Consider the following 27523-nt stretch of genomic DNA (forward strand, 5'->3'; position numbering starts at 1 on the left):
CATCTATGAATATATTTATATTATTTTTAAAAGTATCAAACTATTCTTATTATTTTTTTTGTTATACTATGTAACAGGGACTGTGATTACAATTGCTAATTTACATGCTATTAAGAGATATATATATTGTAAATGTATTTTTTATTTATTTGTTTAGATTGTCCAATAGGTATTTTCATGTGAATTCCTGCTATGCATGATATATAGAGCCGGCCATTGTAGTGGCTGTAGCAGGCTGTGCTGTATCCAGTCATTGTGTGGACACAAGTTTGCATCATTTCACTGCTTAGGAATCCCATTAGATATGGCAGCAGGCTATGGGCAGCGGACCCCTCGTGTCTGACCGCACCCGCCACCAATAAATAGCGATTTTCAGATGGTGAGAATATGTCTATGTCATAGAGGACGTCACTTCTCTCCTTCTTATTCATGTCTCTCTCTTGCAGCTGACGGGAATCATCCAAGAAATGGTGGACGGGCAGCCGACCCTGAGCCAAGTCCTGGAGGTGAGAGTCCGGAATCTCCAGTCTGTCGTATGCTGTGTCTGGTCCAAGCGTCGCACTCACATGTTGTGTCTGCTCGCGTGTTGTCAGACAAGTGTAACCTTGATGAAAGTTCTAACGTCGCTGTGAATTAATGATCATTGCCCCCCTCCCCCGATAATTATCAGTAGAGTGAGGTTTGATAACATCCTCTCCTGATTTAGCCGCGAGGCGCTCCAGGAGTGTGGTGACCTTCTAGTATGTGCCCCCTCTAGTAAACAAGCACCAAATCTTGTTAATAACATAGAGGGTGTAGGATGGGGCAGATAAGATCACAATTTTCTCCCTCGTCTGATTACATGGTCTTATCTGCGCAGGGACCGGCGTCTGCTCCAAAGCCAAAAGCCGCACATGACATTCCCTTTGTGTCTCTTCCCCTTGTGTCTTTCAGAGAGTCGATGAGTGGATGGCCAAAGAGGGGCTCTTAGATCCCAGCGTCAAGTCCATCTTCGTCACCTGCGGCGACTGGGACTTAAAACTCATGTGAGTATAAAGTGACAGACGGGATGTTATCTGAAGCTGTGTGTGCACAGCGCCATGTGTCTGATAGAGCCCCAGCACCCTGGGGACAGAGGCCCTGGTCTCCTTGGTGGTCCTGGTCTGTGATGTGATCAGGATTCTTGTTTTAATGTCCCCCGACCCCCCAGTAGGACCTGTGAACAGAAATATACTAACCCCCTTAAACCAGATTGCAGGGAATTAATACAAAAGGTTTGTAGCATGTAACCATGGAAACATATAGGTCTGCATAGGAGCTGTAGCTTTAGAAAAAAATGGGAAAAGTTCCACAACTCTTTCTAAACAATCTTCTGTGACTGCAGACTGATACAGTGTAGCTGCACTAATACATTGTAACTGCACTGATATATTGTAACTGTGCCCGATACATTGTAACTGCACTGATATATTGTAACTGTGCCCGATACATTGTAACTGCACTGATATATTGTGCCTGCGCTCACACATTGTAACTGCACTGATATATTGTGCCTGCGCTAGCACATTGTAACTGCACTGATATATTGTAACTGTGCCCGATACATTGTAACTGCACTGATATATTGTACCTGCGCTCACACATTGTAACTGCACTGATATATTGTGCCTGCGCTAGCACATTGTAACTACACTGATATATTGTGCCTGCGCTAGCACATTGTAACTGCACTGATATATTGTAACTGTGCCCGATACATTGTAGCTGCACTGATATATTGTGCCTGCGCTAGCACATTGTAACTACACTGATATATTGTGCCTGCGCTAGCACATTGTAACTGCACTGATATATTGTGCCTGTGCCCGATACATTGTAACTGCACTGATACATTGTAATTGTACTGATACATTGTAACTTCACTGCTACATTGTAACTTCACTGGGAGCTATCCGTATTAAAGGGGTTGTCTCATCATGGACAGTGGGGGCATAACGCTAGGATACACCCCCATTGTCTTATATTGAGAACGGAGCCCCTCAAGTGAAGGAGGGCGCACTGCGCATGCGCAGCCAGCCACCATTTATTTTCTATGGGGCCAGCGAAAATAGCCAAGCACTGGCTCTGCTATTTCCGTTGGCCCTATAGAAATGAATGGGAGCAAGGGCCGCGCATGCGCAGTGTGCCCTCCTTCACTTCTATGGGGAGCCGGCTTGGTGGTGGCCAGACCGGAGTCCTCCAGCCACCACCTTGCAGGGTTCCATTCTCGATATAGGTGCGGGTCCCAACGGTGGGACCCGCACCTATAAGACAATGGGGGCATATCCTAGTGATATGCCCCCATTGTCTATGATGAGACAACCCCTTTAATGGGCTTTAGACTGCAATTTCCTTTGAGGTGTTTGGGTGCGAGGTCTTGTCCAGTCAGATGATATATTTTTGCTTTTACAATCGCTGTAGTCGCCATATACGACTGCACAAAGATGGGGCAAAATTGATTAAAGTGAGTGTGGTGGCCGGTCCTGCTGCACCCCTCCGCCGTCCTCTGCCGTCCTCTGCCGTCCTCTGCCGTCCTCCGCCGTCCTCTGCCGTCCTCCGCCGTCCTCCGCCGTCCTCCGCCGTCCTCCGCCGTCCTCTGCCGTCCTCTGCCGTCCTCCGCCGTCCTCTGCCGTCCTCTGCCGTCCTCTGCCGTCCTCTGCCGTCCTCTGCCGTCCTCTGCCGTCCTCTGCCGTCCTCTGCCGTCCTCTGCCGTCCTCTGCCGTCCTCCGCCGTCCTCTGCCGTCCTCCCCCGTCCTCTGCCGTCCTCCGCCGTCCTCCGCCGTCCTCCGCCGTCCTCTGCTGTCCTCCGCCGTCCTCTGCCGTCCTCCGCCGTCCTCCGCCGTCCTCTGCCGTCCTCCCCCGTCCTCTGCCGTCCTCCGCCGTCCTCTGCCGTCCTCCGCCGTCCTCTGCCGTCCTCCGCCGTCCTCTGCCGTCCTCCGCCACTTCAGGCCTCGCAGGCGTCTACAGCACAATAAACATATTTGATGCGTGTTTTACGGCTTCTGGTCTAGATACGCGTGTAGAGGGTCCAAACCACCTCACACATTTGGGGATCGGCTCGTGTCCATTTACTTCTTTGCTTTTACAGAGTTTCCTTATTAAATGCCCCGCAGTGTACCTGATTATCAAAGAGGATTGTCTACACTGATACATTGTAACAGACCTTCAGCAGTAGGAAGTTGTAAATCTGAATATGTTTTCAGACTAAATATAAATTGTCAGCAAGCAGAGATTTTGACAGAAGTCTAGAAATGAACCAGAAACCAGCTAAAGCCTCAGTGAGGGAGCTTCGTTTACATGGGGCTGCAGATCGGTCTTTCATATCGCTTTGTGTGTACATCGACCCCCGTCCTTCAGACGCTGTATTTAACGATGCTCCTGCTGACATGAATCGCGGTTTAGGTGGGATGTGTCAGGCTGTTATTTTTATTGCGGTGGACGCTCGGATGACACCCGGCAGTAAATTGATTTCCGCGATGTTTTCTCGCTGCTTCGTTTTATTTTGACATCAATTTTCAAATTTAGCACTTAATAAGAAAATAAAAAACTAACGAGGGGCAGGCGGCAGATGTTTTACGGCGTCCTCCGGAGAGCGGGAGACTTACAGGGTGATTAAAAGAGGCGCCGTCACCTATAACAGGCGAGCGCCGTCGTATCTGCTGCATGTGAGGAAGCCACGGAAATTACTGACACTGTGGTACTGAGCCGAGCACGTGTCATACTGCAGTACTGCCCCCATCATTATGTGTCATACAGCAGTACTGCCCCCATCATTATGTGTCATACAGCAGTACTGCCCCCATCATTATGTGTCATACAGCAGTACTGCCCCCATCATTATGTGTCATACAGCAGTACTGCCCCCATCATTATGTGTCATACAGAACTACTGCCCCATCATTATGTGTCATACATTAGTACTGCCCCCATCATTATGTGTCATACAGCAGTACTGCCCCCATCATTATGTGTCATACAGAACTACTGCCCCATCATTATGTGTCATACATTAGTACTGCCCCCATCATTATGTGTCATACAGCAGTACTGCCCCCATCATTATGTGTCATACAGAACTACTGCCCCATCATTATGTGTCATACAGCAGTACTGCCCCATCATTATGTGTCATACAGAACTACTGCCCCATCATTATGTGTCATACAGCAGTACTGCCCCCATCATTATGTGTCATACAGCAGTACTGCCCCCATCATTATGTGTCATACAGAACTACTGCCCCATCATTATGTGTCATACAGCAGTACTGCCCCCATCATTGTGTCATACAGCAGTACTGCCCCCATCATTATGTGTCATACAGCACTACTGCCCCATCATTATGTGTCATACAGCCCTACTGCCCCCATCATTATGTGTCATACAGCCCTACTGCCCCATCATTATGTGTCATACAGCCCTACTGCCCCCATCATTATGTGTCATACAACACTACTGCCCCCATCATTATGTGTCATACAACACTACTGCCCCCATCATTATGTGTCATACAGCAGTACTGCCCCCATCATTATGTGTCATACAGCCCTACTGCCCCCATCATTATGTGTCATACAGCACTACTGCCCCCATCATTATGTGTCATACAACACTACTGCCCCCATCATTATGTGTCATACTGCAGTACTGCCCCCATCATTATGTGTCATACAGCAGTACTGCCCCCATCATTATGTGTCATACAACACTACTGCCCCCATCATTATGTGTCATACAGCACTACTGCCCCCATCATTATGTGTCATACAGCACTACTGCCCCCATCATTATGTGTCATACAGCCCTACTGCCCCCATCATTATGTGTCATACAGCCCTACTGCCCCCATCATTATGTGTCATACTGCAGTACTGCCCCCATCATTATGTGTCATACAACACTACTGCCCCCATCATTATGTGTCATACAGCAGTACTGCCCCCATCATTATGTGTCATACAGCCCTACTGCCCCCATCATTATGTGTCATACAGCACTACTGCCCCCATCATTATGTGTCATACAGCAGTACTGCCCCCATCATTATGTGTCATACAGCAGTACTGCCCCCATCATTATGTGTCATTCAGCCCTACTGCCCCCATCATTATGTGTCATACAGCACTACTGCCCCCATCATTATGTGTCATACAACACTACTGCCCCCATCATTATGTGTCATACTGCAGTACTGCCCCCATCATTATGTGTCATACAGCAGTACTGCCCCGATCATTGTCATACAACACTACTGCCCCCATCATTATGTGTCATACAACACTACTGCCCCCATCATTATGTGTCATACTGCAGTACTGCCCCCATCATTATGTGTCATACAGCAGTACTGCCCCCATCATTATGTGACATACAGCAGTACTGCCCCATCATTATGTGTCATACAGCAGTACTGCCCCCATCATTATGTGTCATACAGCAGTACTGCCCCATCATTATGTGTCATACAACACTACTGCCCCATCATTATGTGTCATACAGCAGTACTGCCCCCATCATTATGTGTCATACAGCAGTACTGCCCCCATCATTATGTGTCATACAGCACTACTGCCCCATCATTATGTGTCATACAGCACTACTGCCCCATCATTATGTGTCATACAGCAGTACTGCCCCCATCATTATGTGTCATACAGCACTACTGCCCCATCATTGTGTCATACTGCAGTACTGCCCCCATCATTATGTGTCATACAGCCCTACTGCCCCCATCATTATGTGTCATACAACACTACTGCCCCCATCATTATGTGTCATACAGCAGTACTGCCGCCATCATTATGTGTCATACAACACTACTGCCCCCATCATTATGTGTCATACAACACTACTGCCCCCATCATTATGTGTCATACAACACTACTGCCCCCATCATTATGTTTCATACAGCAGTACTGCCCACATCATTATGTGTCATACAGCAGTACTGCCCCCATCATTATGTGTCATACTGCAGTACTGCCCCCATCATTATGTGTCATACAGCAGTACTGCCCCCATCATTATGTGACATACAGCAGTACTGCCCCCATCATTATGTGTCATACAACACTACTGCCCCATCATTATGTGTCATACTGCAGTACTGCCCCCATCATTATGTGTCATACAGCAGTACTGCCCCCATCATTATGTGTCATACAACACTACTGCCCCATCATTATGTGTCATACTGCAGTACTGCCCCATCATTATGTGTCATACTGCAGTACTGCCCCCATCATTATGTGTCATACAGCAGTACTGCCCCCATCATTATGTGTCATACAGCACTACTGCCCCATCATTATGTGTCATACAACACTACTGCCCCATCATTATGTGTCATACTGCAGTACTGCCCCATCATTATGTGTCATACTGCAGTACTGCCCCCATCATTATGTGTCATACAGCAGTACTGCCCCCATCATTATGTGTCATACAGCACTACTGCCCCATCATTATGTGTCATACAGCACTACTGCCCCCATCATTATGTGTCATACAGCACTACTGCCCCATCATTATGTGTCATACAACACTACTGCCCCATCATTATGTGTCATACAGCACTACTGCCCCCATCATTATGTGTCATACAGCAGTACTGCCCCATCATTATGTGTCATACTGCAGTACTGCCCGCATCATTATGTGTCATACTGCAGTACTGCCCCATCATTATGTGTCATACAGCACTACTGCCCCCATCATTGAGTGTCATACAGCACTACTGCCCCCATCATTGTGTCATACAGCACTACTGCCCCCATCATTATGTGTCATACAGCACTACTGCCCCATCATTATGTGTCATACAGCAGTACTGCCCCCATCATTATGTGTCATACAGCACTACTGCCCCCATCATTATGTGTCATACAGCACTACTGCCCCCATCATTATGTGTCATACAACACTACTGCCCCATCATTATGTGTCATACAGCACTACTGCCCCCATCATTATGTGTCATACAGCAGTACTGCCCCATCATTATGTGTCATACAGCAGTACTGCCCCCATCATTATGTGTCATACTGCAGTACTGCCCCATCATTATGTGTCATACTGCAGTACTGCCCCCATCATTATGTGTCATACAGCAGTACTGCCCCCATCATTATGTGTCATACAGCACTACTGCCCCATCATTATGTGTCATACAGCACTACTGCCCCCATCATTATGTGTCATACAGCACTACTGCCCCATCATTATGTGTCATACAACACTACTGCCCCATCATTATGTGTCATACAGCACTACTGCCCCCATCATTATGTGTCATACAGCAGTACTGCCCCATCATTATGTGTCATACTGCAGTACTGCCCACATCATTATGTGTCATACTGCAGTACTGCCCCCATCATTATGTGTCATACAGCACTACTGCCCCCATCATTGTGTCATACAGCAGTACTGCCCCATCATTATGTGTCATACTGCAGTACTGCCCACATCATTATGTGTCATACTGCAGTACTGCCCCCATCATTATGTGTCATACAGCAGTACTGCCCCCATCATTATGTGTCATACAGCACTACTGCCCCATCATTATGTGTCATACAGCAGTACTGCCCCCATCATTATGTGTCATACAGCACTACTGCCCCCATCATTATGTGTCATACAGCACTACTGCCCCCATCATTATGTGTCATACAGCAGTACTGCCCCCATCATTATGTGTCATGCAGCAGTACTGCCCCATCATTGAGTGTCATACTGCACTACTGCCCCCATCATTGTGTCATACAGCACTACTGCCCCCATCATTATGTGTCATGCAGCACTACTGCCCCCATCATTATGTGTTATACAGCACTACTGCCCCCATCATTGAGTGTCATACAGCAGTACTGCCCCCATCATTATGTGTCTTACAGCAGTACTGCCCCCATCATTGAGTGTCATATTGCATTACAACCCCCATCACTGTGTCATCTTCACCACGACCCCCATCATGTTCTTCTGAGCAGTGTATCTAATCCTGTCCTGTGTGATACTGTCTGCTGAGCTGTGTATCTAATCCTGTCCTGTGTGATACTGTCTGCTGAGCTGTGTATCTAATCCTGTCCTATGTGATACTGTCTGCTGAGCTGTGTATCTAATCCTATCCTGTGTGATACTGTCTGCTGAGCTGTGTATCTAATCCTATCCTGTGTGATACTGTCTGCTGAGCCATGTATCTAATCCTATCCTGTGTGATACTGTCTGCTGATCTGTGTATCTAATCCTATCCTGTGTGATACTGCCTGCTGAGCTGTGTATCTAATCCTGTCCTATGTGATACTGTCTGCTGAGCCGTGTATCTAATCCCATCCTGTGTGATACTGTCTGCTGAGCTGTGTATCTAATCCTATCCTGTGTGATACAGTCTGCTGAGCTGTGTATCTAATCCTATCCTGTGTGATACTGTCTGCTGAGCTGTGTATCTAATCCTGTCCTGTGTGATACTGTCTGCTGAGCTGTGTATCTAATCCTGTCCTATGTGATACTGTCTGCTGAGCTGTGTATCTAATCCTATCCTGTGTGATACTGTCTGCTGAGCTGTGTATCTAATCCTGTCCTGTGTGATACTGTCTGCTGAGCCATGTATCTAATCCTATCCTGTGTGATACTGTCTGCTGAGCTGTGTATCTAATCCTGTCCTGTGTGATACTGTCTGCTGAGCTGTTTATCTAATCCTATCCTGTGTGATACTGTCTGCTGAGCTGTGTATCTAATCCTATCCTGTGTGATACTGACTGCTGAGCTGTGTATCTAATCCTATCCTGTGTGATACTGACTGCTGAGCTGTGTATGTAATCCTATCCTGTGTGATACAGTCTGCTGAGCTGTGTATCTAATCCTATCCTGTGTGATACTGTCTGCTGAGCTGTGTATCTAATCCTATCCTGTGTGATACTGTCTGCTGAGCTGTGTATCTAATCCTATCCTGTGTGATACTGCCTGCTGAGCTGTGTATCTAATCCTATCCTGTGTGATACTGTCTGCTGAGCTGTGTATCTAATCCTATCCCGTGTGATACTGTCTGCTGAGCTGTGTATCTAAGGGCTCTTTCACACTTCCGTTGTTGTCTTCCGGCATAGAGTTCCGTCGTCGGGGCTCTATGCCGGAAGAATCCTGATCAGGATTATCCTAATGCATTCTGAATGGAGAGTAATCCGTTCAGGATGCATCAGGATGTCTTCAGTTCCGGAACGGAACGTTTTTTGGCCGGAGAAAATACCGCAGCATGCTGCGCTTTTTGCTCCGGCCAAAAATCCTGAACACTTGCCGCAAGGCCGGATCCGGAATTAATGCCCATTGAAAGGCATTGATCCGGATCCGGCCTTAAGCTAAACGTCGTTTCGGCGCATTGCCGGAGCCGACATTTAGCTTTTTCTGAATGGTTACCATGGCTGCCGGGACGCTAAAGTCCTGGCAGTCATGGTAGTAGCGGGGAGCGGGGGAGCAGTATACTTACCGTCCGTGCGGCTCCCCGGGCGCTTCAGAGTGACGTCAGGGCGCCCCAAGCGCATGGATCATGTGATCACATGGATCACGTCATCCATGCGCATGGGGCGCTCTGACGTCATTCTGGAGCGCCCCGGGAGCCGCACGGACTGTAAGTATACCGCTCCCCCGATCCCCGCTCCTACTATGGCAACCAGGACTTTAATAGCGTCCTGGGTGCCATAGTAACACTGAACGCATTTGGAAGACGGTTCCGTCTTCAAATGCTTTCAGTACACTTGCGTTTTTCCGGATCCGGCAGGCACCTCCGGCAACGGAAGTGCATGCCGGATCCCAACAACGCAAGTGTGAAAGAGGCCTAATCCTATCCTGTGTGATACTGTCTGCTGAGCCGTGTATCTAATCCTATCCTGTGTGATACTGTCTGCTGAGCTGTGTATCTAATCCTATCCTGTGTGATACTGACTGCTGAGCTGTGTATCTAATCCTCTCCTGTGTGATACTATTTGCTGAGCTGTGTATCTAATCCTATCCTGTGTGATACTGTCTGCTGAGCTGTGTATCTAATCCTATCCTGTGTGATACTGTCTGCTGAGCTGTGTATCTAATCCTGTCCTGTGTGATACTGTCTGCTGAGCTGTGTATCTAATCCTATCCTGTGTGATACTGTCTGCTGAGCTGTGTATCTAATCCTATCCTGTGTGATACTGTCTGCTGAGCCGTGTATCTAATCCTATCCTGTGTGATACTGTCTGCTGAGCTGTGTATCTAATCCTCTCCTGTGTGATACTGTCTGCTGAGCTGTGTATCTAATCCTCTCCTGTATGATACTATTTGCTGAGCCGTGTATCTAATCCTATCCTGTGTGATACTGTCTGCTGAGCTGTGTATCTAATCCTATCCTGTGTGATACTGACTGCTGAGCTGTGTATCTAATCCTCTCCTGTGTGATACTATTTGCTGAGCTGTGTATCTAATCCTATCCTGTGTGATACTGTCTGCTGAGCTGTGTATCTAATCCTATCCTGTGTGATACTGTCTGCTGAGCTGTGTATCTAATCCTGTCCTGTGTGATACTGTCTGCTGAGCTGTGTATCTAATCCTATCCTGTGTGATACTGTCTGCTGAGCTGTGTATCTAATCCTATCCTGTGTGATACTGTCTGCTGAGCCGTGTATCTAATCCTATCCTGTGTGATACTGTCTGCTGAGCTGTGTATCTAATCCTATCCTGTGTGATACTGACTGCTGAGCTGTGTATCTAATCCTCTCCTGTATGATACTATTTGCTGAGCTGTGTATCTAATCCTATCCTGTGTGATACTGTCTGCTGAGCTGTGTATCTAATCTTTTCCTGTGTGATACTGTCTGCTGAGCTGTGTATCTAATCCTATCCTGTGTGATACTGACTGCTGAGCTGTGTATCTAATCCTCTCCTGTGTGATACTATTTGCTGAGCTGTGTATCTAATCCTATCCTGTGTGATACTGTCTGCTGAGCTGTGTATCTAATCCTATCCTGTGTGATACTGTCTGCTGAGCTGTGTATCTAATCCTATCCTGTGTGATACTGTCTGCTGAGCTGTGTATCTAATCCTATCCTGTGTGATACTGTCTGCTGAGCCGTGTATCTAATCCTATCCTGTGTGATACTGTCTGCTGAGCTGTGTATCTAATCCTATCCTGTGTGATACTGACTGCTGAGCTGTGTATCTAATCCTCTCCTGTATGATACTATTTGCTGAGCTGTGTATCTAATCCTATCCTGTGTGATACTGTCTGCTGAGCTGTGTATCTAATCTTTTCCTGTGTGATACTGTCTGCTGAGCTGTGTATCTAATCCTATCCTGTGTGATACTGACTGCTGAGCTGTGTATCTAATCCTCTCCTGTGTGATACTATTTGCTGAGCTGTGTATCTAATCCTATCCTGTGTGATACTGTCTGCTGAGCTGTGTATCTAATCCTATCCTGTGTGATACTGTCTGCTGAGCTGTGTATCTAATCCTATCCTGTGTGATACTGTCTGCTGAGCCGTGTATCTAATCCTATCCTGTGTGATACTGTCTGCTGAGCTGTGTATCTAATCCTATCCTGTGTGATACTGACTGCTGAGCTGTGTATCTAATCCTCTCCTGTATGATACTATTTGCTGAGCTGTGTATCTAATCCTAGCCTGTGTGATACTGTCTGCTGAGCTGTGTATCTAATCTTTTCCTGTGTGATACTGTCTGCTGAGCTGTGTATCTAATCCTATCCTGTGTGATACTGACTGCTGAGCTGTGTATCTAATCCTCTCCTGTGTGATACTATTTGCTGAGCTGTGTATCTAATCCTATCCTGTGTGATACTGTCTGCAGAGCTGTGTATCTAATCCTATCCTGTGTGATACTGACTGCTGAGCTGTGTATCTAATCCTCTCCTGTGTGATACTATTTGCTGAGCTGTGTATCTAATCCTATCCTGTGTGATACTGTCTGCTGAGCTGTGTATCTAATCCTCTCCTGTGTGATACTATTTGCTGAGCTGTGTATCTAATCCTATCCTGTGTGATACTGTCTGCAGAGCTGTGTATCTAATCCTATCCTGTGTGATACTGTCTGCTGAGCTGTGTATCTAATCCTATCCTGTGTGATACTGTCTGCTGAGCCGTGTATCTAATCCTATCCTGTGTGATACTGTCTGCTGAGCTGTGTATCTAATCCTATCCTGTGTGATACTGACTGCTGAGCTGTGTATCTAATCCTCTCCTGTATGATACTATTTGCTGAGCTGTGTATCTAATCCTAGCCTGTGTGATACTGTCTGCTGAGCTGTGTATCTAATCTTTTCCTGTGTGATACTGTCTGCTGAGCTGTGTATCTAATCCTATCCTGTGTGATACTGACTGCTGAGCTGTGTATCTAATCCTCTCCTGTGTGATACTATTTGCTGAGCTGTGTATCTAATCCTATCCTGTGTGATACTGTCTGCAGAGCTGTGTATCTAATCCTATCCTGTGTGATACTGACTGCTGAGCTGTGTATCTAATCCTCTCCTGTGTGATACTATTTGCTGAGCTGTGTATCTAATCCTATCCTGTGTGATACTGTCTGCTGAGCTGTGTATCTAATCCTCTCCTGTGTGATACTATTTGCTGAGCTGTGTATCTAATCCTATCCTGTGTGATACTGTCTGCAGAGCTGTGTATCTAATCCTATCCTGTGTGATACTGTCTGCTGCGCTGTGTATCTAATCCTATCCTGTGTGATACTGACTGCTGAGCTGTGTATCTAATCCTATCCTGTGTGATACTGTCTGCTGAGCTGCAGTTTCAGACTTGTGACTGGAGTAGGGAGTGGCGTAGCTAAGGCTTAGATACACAGTGTTTCATGTCATATGAATCTGTCAGTGAGCAGAACCCTGTGTCTAGTGGTTTTGGGGTTCACCCTCTGCCTCTTCTCTCGCTCTCGAAGTAACGTGACTCAGGAGCTCTGGTTATTGCCTTTCTTCACATTCATGAGGCTAGTTTGTTTGTCTACAGAGAGAGAAGTGCACAGACCTAAAGTAAGTGCATTCCCCCCCCCCCCCCCCCCCCCCCCCAAAAAAAAAAATATATATATATATAAAAATCATTATAGAGGCTTTATATTACAGATTCAGCATATTTACCAGAAACATTGTAACAAAATAACATCATAAGAGCAGAATAGTGAGTGCAGCTCTGGAGTATAATACAGTATGTAACTCAGGATCAGTACAGGATAAGTAATGTATGTACACAGTGACTGCACCAGCAGAATAGTGAGTGCAGCTCTGGAGTATAATACAGGATGTAACTCAGGATCAGTACAGGATAAGTAATGTATGTACACAGTGACTGCACCAGCAGAATAGTGAGTGCAGCTCTGGAGTATAATACAGGATGTAACTCAGGATCGGTACAGGATAATTAATGTATGTACACAGTGACTGCACCAGCAGAATAGTGAGTGCAGCTCTGCAGTATAATACAGGATGTAACTCAGGATCAGAGCAGGATAAGTAATTAATGTACACAGTGACTGCACCAGCAGAATAGTGAGTGCAGCTCTGGAGTATAATACAGGATGTAACTCAGGATCAGTACAGGATAAGTAATGTATGTACACAGTGACTGCACCAGCAGAATAGTGAGTGCAGCTCTGGAGTATAATACAGGATGTAACTCAGGATCGGTACAGGATAATTAATGTATGTACACAGTGACTGCACCAGCAGAATAGTGAGTGCAGCTCTGGAGTATAATACAGGATGTAACTCAGGATCAGTACAGGATAAGTAATGTATGTACGCAGTGACTGCACCAGCAGAATAGTGAGTGCAGCTCTGGAGTATAATACAGGATGTAACTCAGGATCAGTACAGGATAAGTAATGTGTGTACACAGTGACTGCACTAGCAGAATAGTGAGCGCAGCTCTGCAGTATAATACAGGATGTAACTCAGGATCAGAGCAGGATAAGTAATTAATGTACACAGTGACTGCACCAGCAGAATAGTGAGTGCAGCTCTGGAGTATAATACAGGATGTAACTCAGGATCAGTACAGGATAAGTAATGTATGTACACAGTGACTGCACCAGCAGAATAGTGAGTGCAGCTCTGGAGTATAATACAGGATGTAACTCAGGATCAGTACAGGATAAGTAATGTATGTACACAGTGACTGCACCAGCAGAATAGTGAGTGCAGCTCTGGAGTATAATACAGGATGTAACTCAGGATCGGTACAGGATAATTAATGTATGTACACAGTGACTGCACCAGCAGAATAGTGAGTGCAGCTCTGGAGTATAATACAGGATGTAACTCAGGATCAGTACAGGATAAGTAATGTATGTACGCAGTGACTGCACCAGCAGAATAGTGAGTGCAGCTCTGGAGTATAATACAGGATGTAACTCAGGATCAGTACAGGATAAGTAATGTGTGTACACAGTGACTGCACTAGCAGAATAGTGAGCGCAGCTCTGCAGTATAATACAGGATGTAACTCAGGATCAGAGCAGGATAAGTAATTAATGTACACAGTGACTGCACCAGCAGAATAGTGAATGCAGCTCTGGAGTATAATACAGGATGTAACTCAGGATCAGTACAGGATAAGTAATGTATGTACACAGTGACTGCACCAGCAGAATAGTGAGTGCAGCTCTGGAGTATAATACAGGATGTAACTCAGGATCAGTACAGGATAAGTAATGTATGTACACAGTGACTGCACCAGCAGAATAGTGAGTGCAGCTCTGGAGTATAATACAGGATATAACTCAGGATCAGTACAGGATAAGTAATGTATGTACACAGTGACTGCACTAGCAGAATAGTGAGTGCAGCTCTGGAGTATAATACAGGATGTAACTCAGGGTCAGTACAGGATAAGTAATGTATGTGCACAGTGACTGCACCAGCAGAATAGTGAGTGCAGCTCTGGAGTATAATACAGGATGTAACTCAGGATCAGTACAGGATAAGTAATGTATGTACAGAGTGACTGCACCAGCAGAATAGTGAGTGCAGCCCTGGAGTAAGGATGTAACTCAGGATCAGTACAGGATAAGTAATGTATGTACACAGTGACTGCACCAGCAGAATAGTGAGTGCAGCTCTGGAGTATAATACAGGCTGTAACTCAGGATCAGTACAGGATAAGTAATGTATGTACACAGTGACTGCACCAGCAGAATAGTGAGTGCAGCTCTGGAGTATAATACAGGATGTAACTCAGGATCAGTACAGGATAAGTAATGTATGTACACAGTGACTGCACCAGCAGAATAGTGAGTGCAGCTCTGGAGTATAATACAGGATGTAACTCAGGATCAGTACAGGATAAGTAATGTATGTACACAGTGACTGCACCAGCAGAATAGTGAGTACAGCTCTGGAGCATAATACAGGATGGAACTCAGGATCAGTACAGGATAAGTAATGTATGTACACAGTGACTGCACCAGCAGAATAGTGAGTGCAGCTCTGGAGTATAATACAGGATATAACTCAGGATCAGTACAGGATAAGTAATGTATGTACACAGTGACTGCACCAGCAGAATAGTGAGTGCAGCTCTGGAGTATAATACAGGATATAACTCAGGATCAGTACAGGATAAGTAATGTATGTACACAGTGACTGCACCAGCAGAATAGTGAGTGCAGCTCTGGAGTATAATACAGGATGTAACTCAGGATCAGTACAGGATAAGTAATGTATGTACACAGTGACTGCACCAGCAGAATAGTGAGTGCAGCTCTGGAGTATAATACAGGATGTAACTCAGGATCAGTACAGGATAAGTAATGTATGTACACAGTGACTGCACCAGCAGAATAGTGAGTGCAGCTCTGGAGTATAATACAGGATGTAACTCAGGATCAGTACAGGATAAGTAATGTATGTACACAGTGACTGCACTAGCAGAATAGTGAGTGCAGCTCTGGAGTATAATACAGGATGTAACTCAGGGTCAGTACAGGATAAGTAATGTATGTGCACAGTGACTGCACCAGCAGAATAGTGAGTGCAGCTCTGGAGTATAATACAGGATGTAACTCAGGATCAGTACAGGATAAGTAATGTATGTACAGAGTGACTGCACCAGCAGAATAGTGAGTGCAGCCCTGGAGTAAGGATGTAACTCAGGATCAGTACAGGATAAGTAATGTATGTACACAGTGACTGCACCAGCAGAATAGTGAGTGCAGCTCTGGAGTATAATACAGGCTGTAACTCAGGATCAGTACAGGATAAGTAATGTATGTACACAGTGACTGCACCAGCAGAATAGTGAGTACAGCTCTGGAGCATAATACAGGATGGAACTCAGGATCAGTACAGGATAAGTAATGTATGTACACAGTGACTGCACCAGCAGAATAGTGAGTGCAGCTCTGGAGTATAATACAGGATATAACTCAGGATCAGTACAGGATAAGTAATGTATGTACACAGTGACTGCACCAGCAGAATAGTGAGTGCAGCTCTGGAGTATAATACAGGATATAACTCAGGATCAGTACAGGATAAGTAATGTATGTACACAGTGACTGCACCAGCAGAATAGTGAGTGCAGCTCTGGAGTATAATACAGGATGTAACTCAGGATCAGTACAGGATAAGTAATGTATGTACACAGTGACTGCACCAGCAGAATAGTGAGTGCAGCTCTGGAGTATAATACAGGATGTAACTCAGGATCAGTACAGGATAAGTAATGTATGTACACAGTGACTGCACCAGCAGAATAGTGAGTGCAGCTCCACAATATAAAGTAGGATCAGTGGAGGGTAAGTAATGTATGTACACAGTAATGCGATGCTCTGTATGTGTCCGCTCTTCTGCAGCGCTGCAGTCAGGGTATATCATATCTGAAGTTTCAGTTCCGCAGAACTTTTCCACCTTGTGATTGAGTAGAGGTTTGGGATCTTGGTGTGATTGGAGCAGACAGGGCGGTGAACAGAGCCGTCACTGATGGAGAAGGTTACTTTGTGGATTCGGAGCTTGGATGGGGACCCAGTGCAGGAATTAATTTAATATGAGGAGATGCAGTTGGTGAGAACTTGGAAGCGGCTTCTTTGTGAGGAGGCAATAAATAGATGGTGAAGATGGAGCCGCCGAGTTCTGAAGGACGGAGCAGCAGAAGATTGAAGAGGTGGATGCAGGAACCTGTGCGGCGTCTTTTCTTGCAGGCCGCCTCAGGCAGACTCTGTGCCTCCTGGAGAATGACAGCAGTGTGACACCAGAGAAATAATTACTAACAAATCCCGGTGCCTGCAAACAGCTGTGTGTTCAGCAGCGTGTCACCGAGCATCAGAGCAGCAGACAGCCGCGACTAGAGCCTTATCGAGGCTGGGGGCTCCTGCGAGGTGCCGTCCCCCCAGCTCCTGCGAGCTCTGTGCAGGTATCTGCGGCCATCATCAGGTAGAGGAGGCCAATCTGAAGGGCTGCCACCTGCAGACAGAACATGGCGCTTCTCCTTTCACATCCTTTCTGTTAGGGCTCATGCACACCAACATGTTTTCATTCCGCGTCCGTTCAGTTTTTCTTGCGGACCGTATACGGAACCATTCATTTCAATGGGTCGGCAAAAAAACAGCAGTTACTCAGTGTGCATTCCATTTCCGTATGTCTGCATGTCCGTTCCGCAAAAAATAGAACATGTCCTATTAATGTTCGCATAACGGACAAGGATTGCACTGTTCTATTGGGGGCCGGCCGTTCCGCAAAATACGGAATGCACGCGGATGCCATCTCTATTTTTTGTGGATACATGCGGTCATGTACATGCGGCCTTACAGTCTATCTATTACCAGGTGAATCGTCGTGACCGCATCGACCAGAGCTTTACATCAACATATTCAAAAAGTCTCCGGCGCAGAGTTCACTGTGTGACTTCATCTCCCGGTAATATCTGAGCTTCTCATGAGGTTTTGCAGCGGCCACCAATTAACCCTCTGTTGTCTAAAGCTTTTTTGTGGAACCTCATAAAATGACAGCATTAAAAATTCCAAAACATGGGAAAAAAAATCCACAAAACTAAAAATCAAACCTTTCTGCTGTGATCTGAGGTAAATACAGGAGACCGTATTGAATGGGTCTTGGATTGAAGTACGACGATGATGATGATGTAAATGAAACCAAACTGTCCGGCGGCGTTGACACTGGTGCATCTGCTGCGCTGCTCGTCCATCCTGCCCCGCCTCTTTTTAACATTTATTTCTCCGAAGCTGCGTCCTCATTGCGTATTTTTCAGCCATTAAAATCCTCCAGTCAATCTGCGGCAGTATTCCGAGTCTGATTCTCCGATTTCTTCCATGGATTTGCATTAATAATGCCCTGAGTCTGCCTTCACTTTACCGCTAATCCATGTGCATCTACCATGGTCTCTTCTTGCAGATTTTAAGTCTGCAGTGAAATCTGCATTCGCATGGACGGCAACCAGGATTACCATCCCAAGCCATGAGCCATGGATTCTGCAGACGTCCGATTGATGTCAGGTGTGAATACCGTTGTGTGAACATACACTTCATCATTAACAACTGTTGGCGGGGACGCTCGTTACTGATGATCTGGCAGTGTAATACTGCCGGCGGTTTCCTGATGAATGAGCCAACGCTAGTTCATCGGGCAATTGGAATCTTTCATCAGGTTTGGAAATCATTGTTTGCCGGCGGCAGATTGTGCTGTGTAATTGCGATCTGCTGGCGGCAAGCAATGATGCGGTATGAGGACGAGCGATGGCATAGCGATCACTGCTCCCCATTCAGTGGAGGAGATCACTGCATGTAATAGCAGCAGTCTCCTCCACCGACGAGCAGGCGATTGCCGGGAATGAACGCGTCCCTCCTGACAATTTCCTTCTGGATTGTTTAATACAGCCTTAAGCCACTTCCACTAAGCGCCACATCTTCTGCCCAGCAGAGCGGAAACCATGCCTGGAGATGGAGAGAAAGATGGCGGCTGTGTGATGGACTAATAGGGTGAAAGTCGCAGCTTGCGGACGATGAGATGTTCCGGATTGTCAGACTTTAGTGACTATCATATTAAAGGCTTTCACTTGCTTCCTATAATTAGGGCTTATGGTATTCTGCTTCCCTTATCTGTGACTTGGGGTCCTGTCCAGTGTCGAGGCGCACCCCTTGTCTGACACGCACTCCTGGAGAGTCGATGGGATGTAAGGCTGAGGCCTCCAGAGCTGAGATCCCGGCGCCTCCATTCATTAGTGCAGGCTGACAGCAGATTGAGGCGGTGCGCTGCTGCTGTCATGTCGGCGCTTCATGCGCGGTGATATTTAAAGCTGACGCTCCACTTATAGACTTGTTGTACCGTGACAAGTTAAAATAAATAAATGTGGAGTCCTCCTGTCACCGCGTCCTCGCTGCTGTCACCCGCTCCGTAATAAGCTGCATCTTATTATGCATGTGTTGTGGTAATTATTTATTTGATATGAGGCTGTCAGCATAGACGGTAAACATGTGTATTGTGCGTGGAGCCGGCGTGATGAAACCGTCCGCAGATAGAGAAAATAACAATCCGGGCGAGATCTCTGACAGCGGCAGTGAACGGCACGGGCACAATTCTGCAACTTTAGCAATGTTCCTATAAGTGGCTTTCCTCTGGGGAATTTCTGTAAGGAAGTGCCACATGCTGCGGGCCCGTCCTCGGACGTCAGGTGTACGCTGGAGCGGCCGCCATGTCCTGTAATGAGGTGGCGCAGGATGTGTAATAATACTGGAAGGGTCACAGGGTGCGGGCCCGTCCTCGGATGTCAGGTGTACGCTGGAGCGGCCGCCATGTCCTGTAATGAGGTGCCGCAGGATGTGTAATAATACTGGAAGGGTCACAGGGTGCGGGCCCGTCCTCGGACGTCAGGTGTACGCTGGAGCGGCCGCCATGTCCTGTAATGAGGTGCCGCAGGATGTGTAATAATACTGGAAGGGTCACAGGGTGCGGGCCCGTCCTCGGACGTCAGGTGTACGCTGGAGCGGCCGCCATGTCCTGTAATGAGGTGCCGCAGGATGTGTAATAATACTGGAAGGGTCACAGGGTGCGGGCCCGTCCTCGGACGTCAGGTGTACGCTGGAGCGGCCGCCATGTCCTGTAATGAGGTGCCGCAGGATGTGTAATAATACTGGAAGGGTCACAGGGTGCGGGCCCGTCCTCGGACGTCAGGTGTACGCTGGAGCGGCCGCCATGTCCTGTAATGAGGTGGCGCAGGATGTGTAATAATACTGGAAGGGTCACAGGGTGCGGGCCCATCCTCGGACGTCAGGTGTACGCTGGAGCGGCCGCCATGTCCTGTAATGAGGTGGCGCAGGATGTGTAATAATACTGGAAGGGTCACAGGGTGCGGGCCCGTCCTCGGACGTCAGGTGTACGCTGGAGCGGCCGCCATGTCCTGTAATGAGGTGCCGCAGGATGTGTAATAATACTGGAAGGGTCACAGGGTGCGGGCCCGTCCTCGGACGTCAGGTGTACGCTGGAGCGGCCGCCATGTCCTGTAATGAGGTGGCGCAGGATGTGTAATAATACTGGAAGTGCCACATGCTGCGGGCCCGTCCTCTGACGTCAGGTGTACGCTGGAGCGGCCGCCATGTCCTGTAATGAGGTGCCGCAGGATGTGTAATAATACTGGAAGGGTCACAGGGTGCACTGCATTATGCTTCTCTCACAGACCAGCAAGTTTGGGTGCTCTATTTCACTTTTAGGGTGCATTCTTCGGTTTTGGTCATGTTGCACTTTTTGCTGTGATTTTCACTAATTTCAGCCCAAACCTTATGACCTCGACGTGAGTACGGCTTATACTCCATGCACATCCAGAGCTGTATTTTTACCTTTATGGCTGTAGTCACAGCAGCAGGGTTATACTGGGTTATACTGCAGCCACCACTAGAGGGAGCTGAGAAGGCGAGCACAGCCTGTGATATCAGTGAGGTCAGTGTGAATAGTCTGCGGTCAGCTCCCCCTAGTGGTGGCTTCTGGTAGCCGGAATGGCTCCTTTGCCACAAAGATACGTGAAGTGAACTGGTACAAAGAAAGTAATCCAACAGATCCCGTTAGATTGGTCAGAATCATTCTGGGGATGCAGACGGCAGGGTCACTAGGATTTTCATCGAGATTATATTAGACTTTCTGATAGACCTTCCTTTCCAATTCTTCACCATTTTCAAGAGTCCTGCTCGCTGTAAGTCCAGGTTTACACGTCGGTTTTTGCCACCAAAGTCTATGGGTTCGTTCACATGGCCTTTTTTAATGGTCAATCATTAGTGGTTGTCAAAAAATTGCACGTCTTATTTTTGGCCTTTTTCACGGCTAGACCGTCCCCATTGAAATAAATGGGACCGCATTTAACGGCTGCTTAAACAAGAGTGCGCCCATGTAACGGCCATTAAAAACAGGTACACTTGGTCTTTCAGGGGTTAAATAAATAAAAAACTACTAATAATTCCTCCTCCACTTGCACACGCAGGGACACTCGACGTTCACTGGATGCGGCAGGACCTGAATTTCCCAGTGTGATGATGTCATCATGCTGCATCCAGTGAAGCGCCAGTGTCCCTGCGCGTGCAAGTGGAGGAGGAATTATTAGTAGTAAGGGGGCCATTCATAATACTGGGGGCCACTAAGGATGGCATTTATAACTGGGGCCATTTATAATACTGGGGGCCACTAAGGGGGCCATTCATAATACTGGGGGTCACTAAGGATGGCATTCATAACTGGGGGCCATTCATAATACTGGGGGCCACTAAGGATGGCATGCATAACTGGGGGCCACTCATAATACTGGGGGCCACTAAGGGGGCCATTCATAATACTGGGGGCCACTAAGGATGGCATGCATAACTGGGGGCCACTCATAATACTGGGGGCCACTAAGGGGGCCATTCATAATACTGGGGGCCACTAAGTGTGTCATTTATAATACTGGGGGCCATTTAGGGGGCCATTCATAATACTGGCAGCCACTAAGTGTGTCATTCATAATACTGGGGGCCACTAAGTGTGTCATTTATAATACTGGGGGCCACTTAGGGGGCCATTCATAATACTGGCGTCCACTAAGGATGGCATTCATAACACTGGGGGCCACTCATAATACTGGCGGCCACTAAGGATGGCATTCATAACACTGGGGGCCACTCATAATACTGGCGGCCACTAAGTGTGTCATTCATAATACTGGGGGCCACTAAGGGGGCCATTCATAATACTGGGGGCCACTAAGGATGGCATTCATAACACTGGGGGCCACTCATAATACTGGCAGCCACTAAGGGGGCCATTCATAATACTGGGGGCCACTAAGGATGGCATTCATAACACTGGGGGCCACTCATAATACTGGCAGCCACTTAGGGGGCCATTCATAATACTGGGGGCCCACTAAGGATGGCATTCATAACACTGGGGGCCACTCATAATACTGGGGGCCACTAAGGGGGCCATTCATAATACTGGTGACAGCTAAGGATGGCATTCATAACACTGGGGGCCACTCATAATACTGGCAGCCACTTAGGGGGCCATTCATAATACTGAGGGCCACTAAGGATGGCATTCATAACACTGGGGGCCACTCATAATACTGGCAGCCACTTAGGGGGCCATTCATAATACTGGGGGCCACTAAGGATGGCATTCATAACACTGGGGGCCACTCATAATACTGGCGGCCACTAAGTGTGTCATTCATAATACTGGGGGCCACTAAGGGGGCCATTCATAATACTGGGGGCCACTAAGGATGGCATTCATAACACTGGGGGCCACTCATAATACTGGGGGCCACTAAGGGGGCCATTCATAATACTGGTGACAGCTAAGGATGGCATTCATAACACTGGGGGCCACTCATAATACTGGCAGCCACTAAGGGGGCCATTCATAATACTGGGGGCCACTAAGGATGGCATTCATAACACTGGGGGCCACTCATAATACTGGCAGCCACTTAGGGGGCCATTCATAATACTGGGGGCCACTAAGGATGGCATTCATAACACTGGGGGCCACTCATAATACTGGCGGCCACTAAGTGTGTCATTCATAATACTGGGGGCCACTAAGGATGGCATTCATAACACTGGGGGCCACTCATAATACTGGGGGCCACTAAGGGGGCCATTCATAATACTGGGGGCCACTAAGGATGGCATTCATAACACTGGGGGCCACTCATAATACTGGCAGCCACTATGGGGGCCATTCATAATACTGGGGGCCACTTAGGGGGCCATTCATAACACTGGGGGCCACTCATAATACTGGGGGCCACTAAGGGGGCTATTCATAATACTGGTGACAGCTAAGGATGGCATTCATAACACTGGGGGCCACTTAGGGGGCCATTCATAACACTGGGGGCCACTCATAATACTGGGGGCCACTAAGGGGGCCATTCATAATACTGGGGGCCACTAAGTGTGTCATTCATAATACTGGGGGCCACTTAGGGGGCCATTCATAATACTGGGGGCCACTAAGGGGGCCACTCATAACACTGGCGGCCACTAAGGGTGACATATATATAATACGGGGGGGGGGGGGGGGGGGGGGGGCATTCATAACACTGGGGGCCACTGATGAGGTACTAATCATACTGGTGACACAGGGAGGATTTGCCCCTTGTAGGATTAGGGTCTCCCTTGGGGGGTCAGTGAGTTTTTTTCTCCCCCCTCCCTCGTGGTGACTTACCCCCCAGCACAGCGGCGAGCAGATGGACGTTAACCCGCTGTGATTAGTTTGTAGATGGCGGCATTAATTTTTGATATGCTGGGACCACCTGAGAGATGGAATTCAATTACCGCCTCGTCCTCCTCCTCCGCCGCCCCTTCACTTTCGCCCCTTTCCACGCTTTATTTCCAGCAGAACCTGTTGAAATTCCACCGCCTTTATTTGCAGCGCTGACCTCCGGGATAATTAGGGTTAAATTGATAAGCTATCACCGCGCTGACACATTTTATCATCCACTGTTTGCACGAGAGGCTACAATACAAAGGGGAGGCTGCAAATTGTGCTGCGCTGTCAGCGGCGGCCCCAGATAAAGGCATCCGCGCTCAGATAACGGCTGCGGCTATTGTGGGACAATTAGTGTCCCCTCCCCCGCCCGGTGCCCAGCGCCGTATTTCACCTTGTGCCATCCTGTGATAATGATGCCCCGCTCCGTGTGAGGGGAGATAGCGCTCAATGGCTCCTCATCCATCTCTATATCCGCACCCTGCGCACTTAAGGAGAGTGATAAGGAGGCCTGAGCATCCATCATGGAGGCAGCGGCCGCATTATGAGCCCCCCCGTCTGTCTGGAAAAAATCTGCAGCTTATAGGCACCGTCCTCGCCGCCGCTCATCTCCGCAGAGACAAAATGTGACTTGTGCAGAAACTTATTAAACTCTTCCCAGTGGCAGCGGCCGACCTCCGGTGCTGATCTTTATGTATAAGGTTAATATCAGGAAGATGGGCGAGCTCGCCGCATACAGATGGAGAGAGGTCTGTCTGTCCGTGGGAAACAGGAAGGCCAAATCCAGCTTCCCATAAAAAACCATATCTTTATTTCTTCAGCGGTAAAAACATATTCATAACACCAAAAGTCTATGCGCTTCGGACATTAAAATCTTAGTCCTTAATCATCACATGTCATGATTAAAAACGCGTAGACTTTTGGTGTTAGGAATATGTTTTTACCGCTGAAGAAATAAAGATATCGTTTTTTATGGGAAGCTGGATTTGGCCTTCATGTTTCCCATATTATTGCGGCCAAGTCCGGGCTCCGATCCGTGCATCCCATTAAGTGAGCACAGGAGAGCGCTGCAGCTTTCTACCTTTACACATCTGTCTATTATCTATCTATTATCTATCTATCTATTATCTATATCTATTATCTATATTATCTATCTATTATCTATCTATCTATTATCTATCTATTATCTATTATCTATCTATCTATTATCTATTATCTATCTATTATCTATCTATCTATTATCTATATCTATTATCTATCTATTATCTATCTATCTATTATCTATATCTATTATCTATATCTATCTATCTATCTCCTATCTATCTATTATCTATCTATCTATTATCTATCTATTATCTATCTATCTATTATCTATATCTATTATCTATATCTATCTATCTATCTCCTATCTATCTATTATCTATCTATCTATTATCTATCTATTATCTATCTATTATCTATCTATCTATTATCTATCTATTATCTATATCTATTATCTATCTATCTATCTATCTATCTATTATCAATCTATTATCTATCTATTATCTATCTATCTATTATCTATCTATCTCCTATCTATCTATCTATTATCTATCTATCTATCTATCTCCTATCTATCTATTATCTATCTGTTATCTATCTATTATCTCTCTATTATCTATCTCTCTATTATCTATCTATCTATTATCTATCTATCTCTATCTATCTATTATCTATATCTATTATCTGTCTATTATCTATCTCTCTATTATCTATCTATCATCTATCTATTATCTATCTATCATCTATCTCCTATCTATCTATTATCTATCTATCTATCTATCTATATTCTATCTATCTATATCTATCTATTATCTATCTATCTATCTATCTATCTATCTATCTATCTATCTATCTATTATCTATCTATCTATTATCTATCTATCTATCTATTATCTATCTATCTATCTATCTATCTATCTCTCTATTATCTATCTATCTATTATCTATCTCTCTATTATCTATCTCTCTCTATCTCTCTCCTATCTATCTCCTATCTATCTATTATCTATCTATCTATCTATCTATTATCTATCTCTCTATTATCTATCTCTCTCTATCTCTCTCCTATCTATCTCCTATCTATCTATTATCTATCTATCTATCTATCTATTATCTATCTCTCTATTATCTATCTCTCTATTATCTATCTATCATCTATCTATTATCTATCTATCATCTATCTCCTATCTATCTATTATCTATCTATCTATCTATCTATCTATCTATCTATCTATATTCTATCTATCTATATCTATCTATTATCTATCTATCTATCTATCTATCTATCTATCTATCTATTATCTATCTATCTATCTATTATCTATCTATCTATCTATCTATCTACCTATCTATCTATCTATCTATCTCTCTATTATCTATCTATCTATCTATCTATCTATCTCTCTATTATCTATCTATCTATTATCTATCTCTCTATTATCTCTCTCTCTCTATCTATCTCCTATCTATCTATTATCTATCTATCTATCTATTATCTATCTCTCTATTATCTATCTCTCTCTATCTCTCTCCTATCTATCTCCTATCTATCTATTATCTATCTATCTATCTATCTATCTATCTATTATCTATCTCTCTATTATCTATCTCTCTATTATCTATCTATCATCTATCTATTATCTATCTATTATCTATCTATCATCTATCTCCTATCTATCTATTATCTATCTATCTATCTATCTATATTCTATCTATCTATATCTATCTATTATCTATCTATCTATCTATCTATCTATTATCTATCTATCTATCTATTATCTATCTATCTATCTACCTATCTATCTATCTATCTATCTACCTATCTATCTATCTATCTATCTATCTATCTATCTATCTATCTCTCTATTATCTATCTATCTATTATCTATCTCTCTATTATCTATCTCTCTCTATCTCTCTCCTATCTATCTCCTATCTATCTATTATCTATCTATCTATCTATCTATCTATTATCTATCTCTCTATTATCTATCTCTCTCTATCTCTCTCCTATCTATCTCCTATCTATCTATTATCTATCTATCTATCTATCTATTATCTATCTCTCTATTATCTATCTCTCTATTATCTATCTATCTATTATCTATCTATCTCTCTCCTATCTCTCTCCTATCTATCTATTATCTATCTATTATCTATCTTCTATCTATCCATCCATCTCATGTCTGTCTGTCTGACTGTCCGTCCATCTTCTGTCCCGGAGTGATACATAACATATTTTCCTATAGTTTTGTTTCCCTCTTACAGACGTGCCTCGTGATCCCAGCACAGAGTAGACACATTGGACTTTCAGATCCGTCAACAGCAGCTTGCTGACTCTTTTCTCCTGTACATACAGTCTAATGTATTCTATCACACGGTGTCATTCGTACTGTTGTAATGTATTGGATGTTTGTACAGTCAGAGCCTGTGTACACTATGGGTCTGTATTCAGTCTGTCGGGGCGCAGTGGAAGCCTCCATTGTCTATGCTCATCATAAACTAGTGACATCACTGTGGCTTTAGTGATGTCACCGGTCTGTGATGAATATTGTGGCTTGTGGGGTTCTGTGATCCAGCTGTGTGACGAGCGGCGCTGATCCACTGGACTAAACGCTTCTCTCTCTTGCAGGCTGCCAGGACAGTGTGAATATTTAGGACTGCAAGTCGCAGATTACTTCAAGCAGTGGATTAATCTGAAGAAGGTACTCTTCTTACCCCCTTCCTTTACATGTGT

The 27523-nt window shown here is 45.7% G+C and overlaps 1 protein-coding gene across 1 annotated transcript in view; it reads left to right on the forward strand.

Moving 5' to 3' along the window:
• The window catches only part of ERI3 (ERI1 exoribonuclease family member 3), a 275711-nt gene that overhangs the window by 52411 nt on the left and 195777 nt on the right, over window positions 1-27523 (forward strand). The window contains exons 4-6 of the mRNA XM_040407389.1: window positions 447-506; window positions 934-1025; window positions 27419-27491. Of these exons, the coding sequence (XP_040263323.1) occupies window positions 447-506; window positions 934-1025; window positions 27419-27491 (225 nt within the window). The remainder of the gene's footprint in view (window positions 1-446; window positions 507-933; window positions 1026-27418; window positions 27492-27523) is intronic.

The sequence above is a fragment of the Bufo bufo genome, chromosome 9 (assembly GCF_905171765.1).
Source record: "Bufo bufo chromosome 9, aBufBuf1.1, whole genome shotgun sequence".
NCBI classification, from domain to species: domain Eukaryota; kingdom Metazoa; phylum Chordata; class Amphibia; order Anura; family Bufonidae; genus Bufo; species Bufo bufo.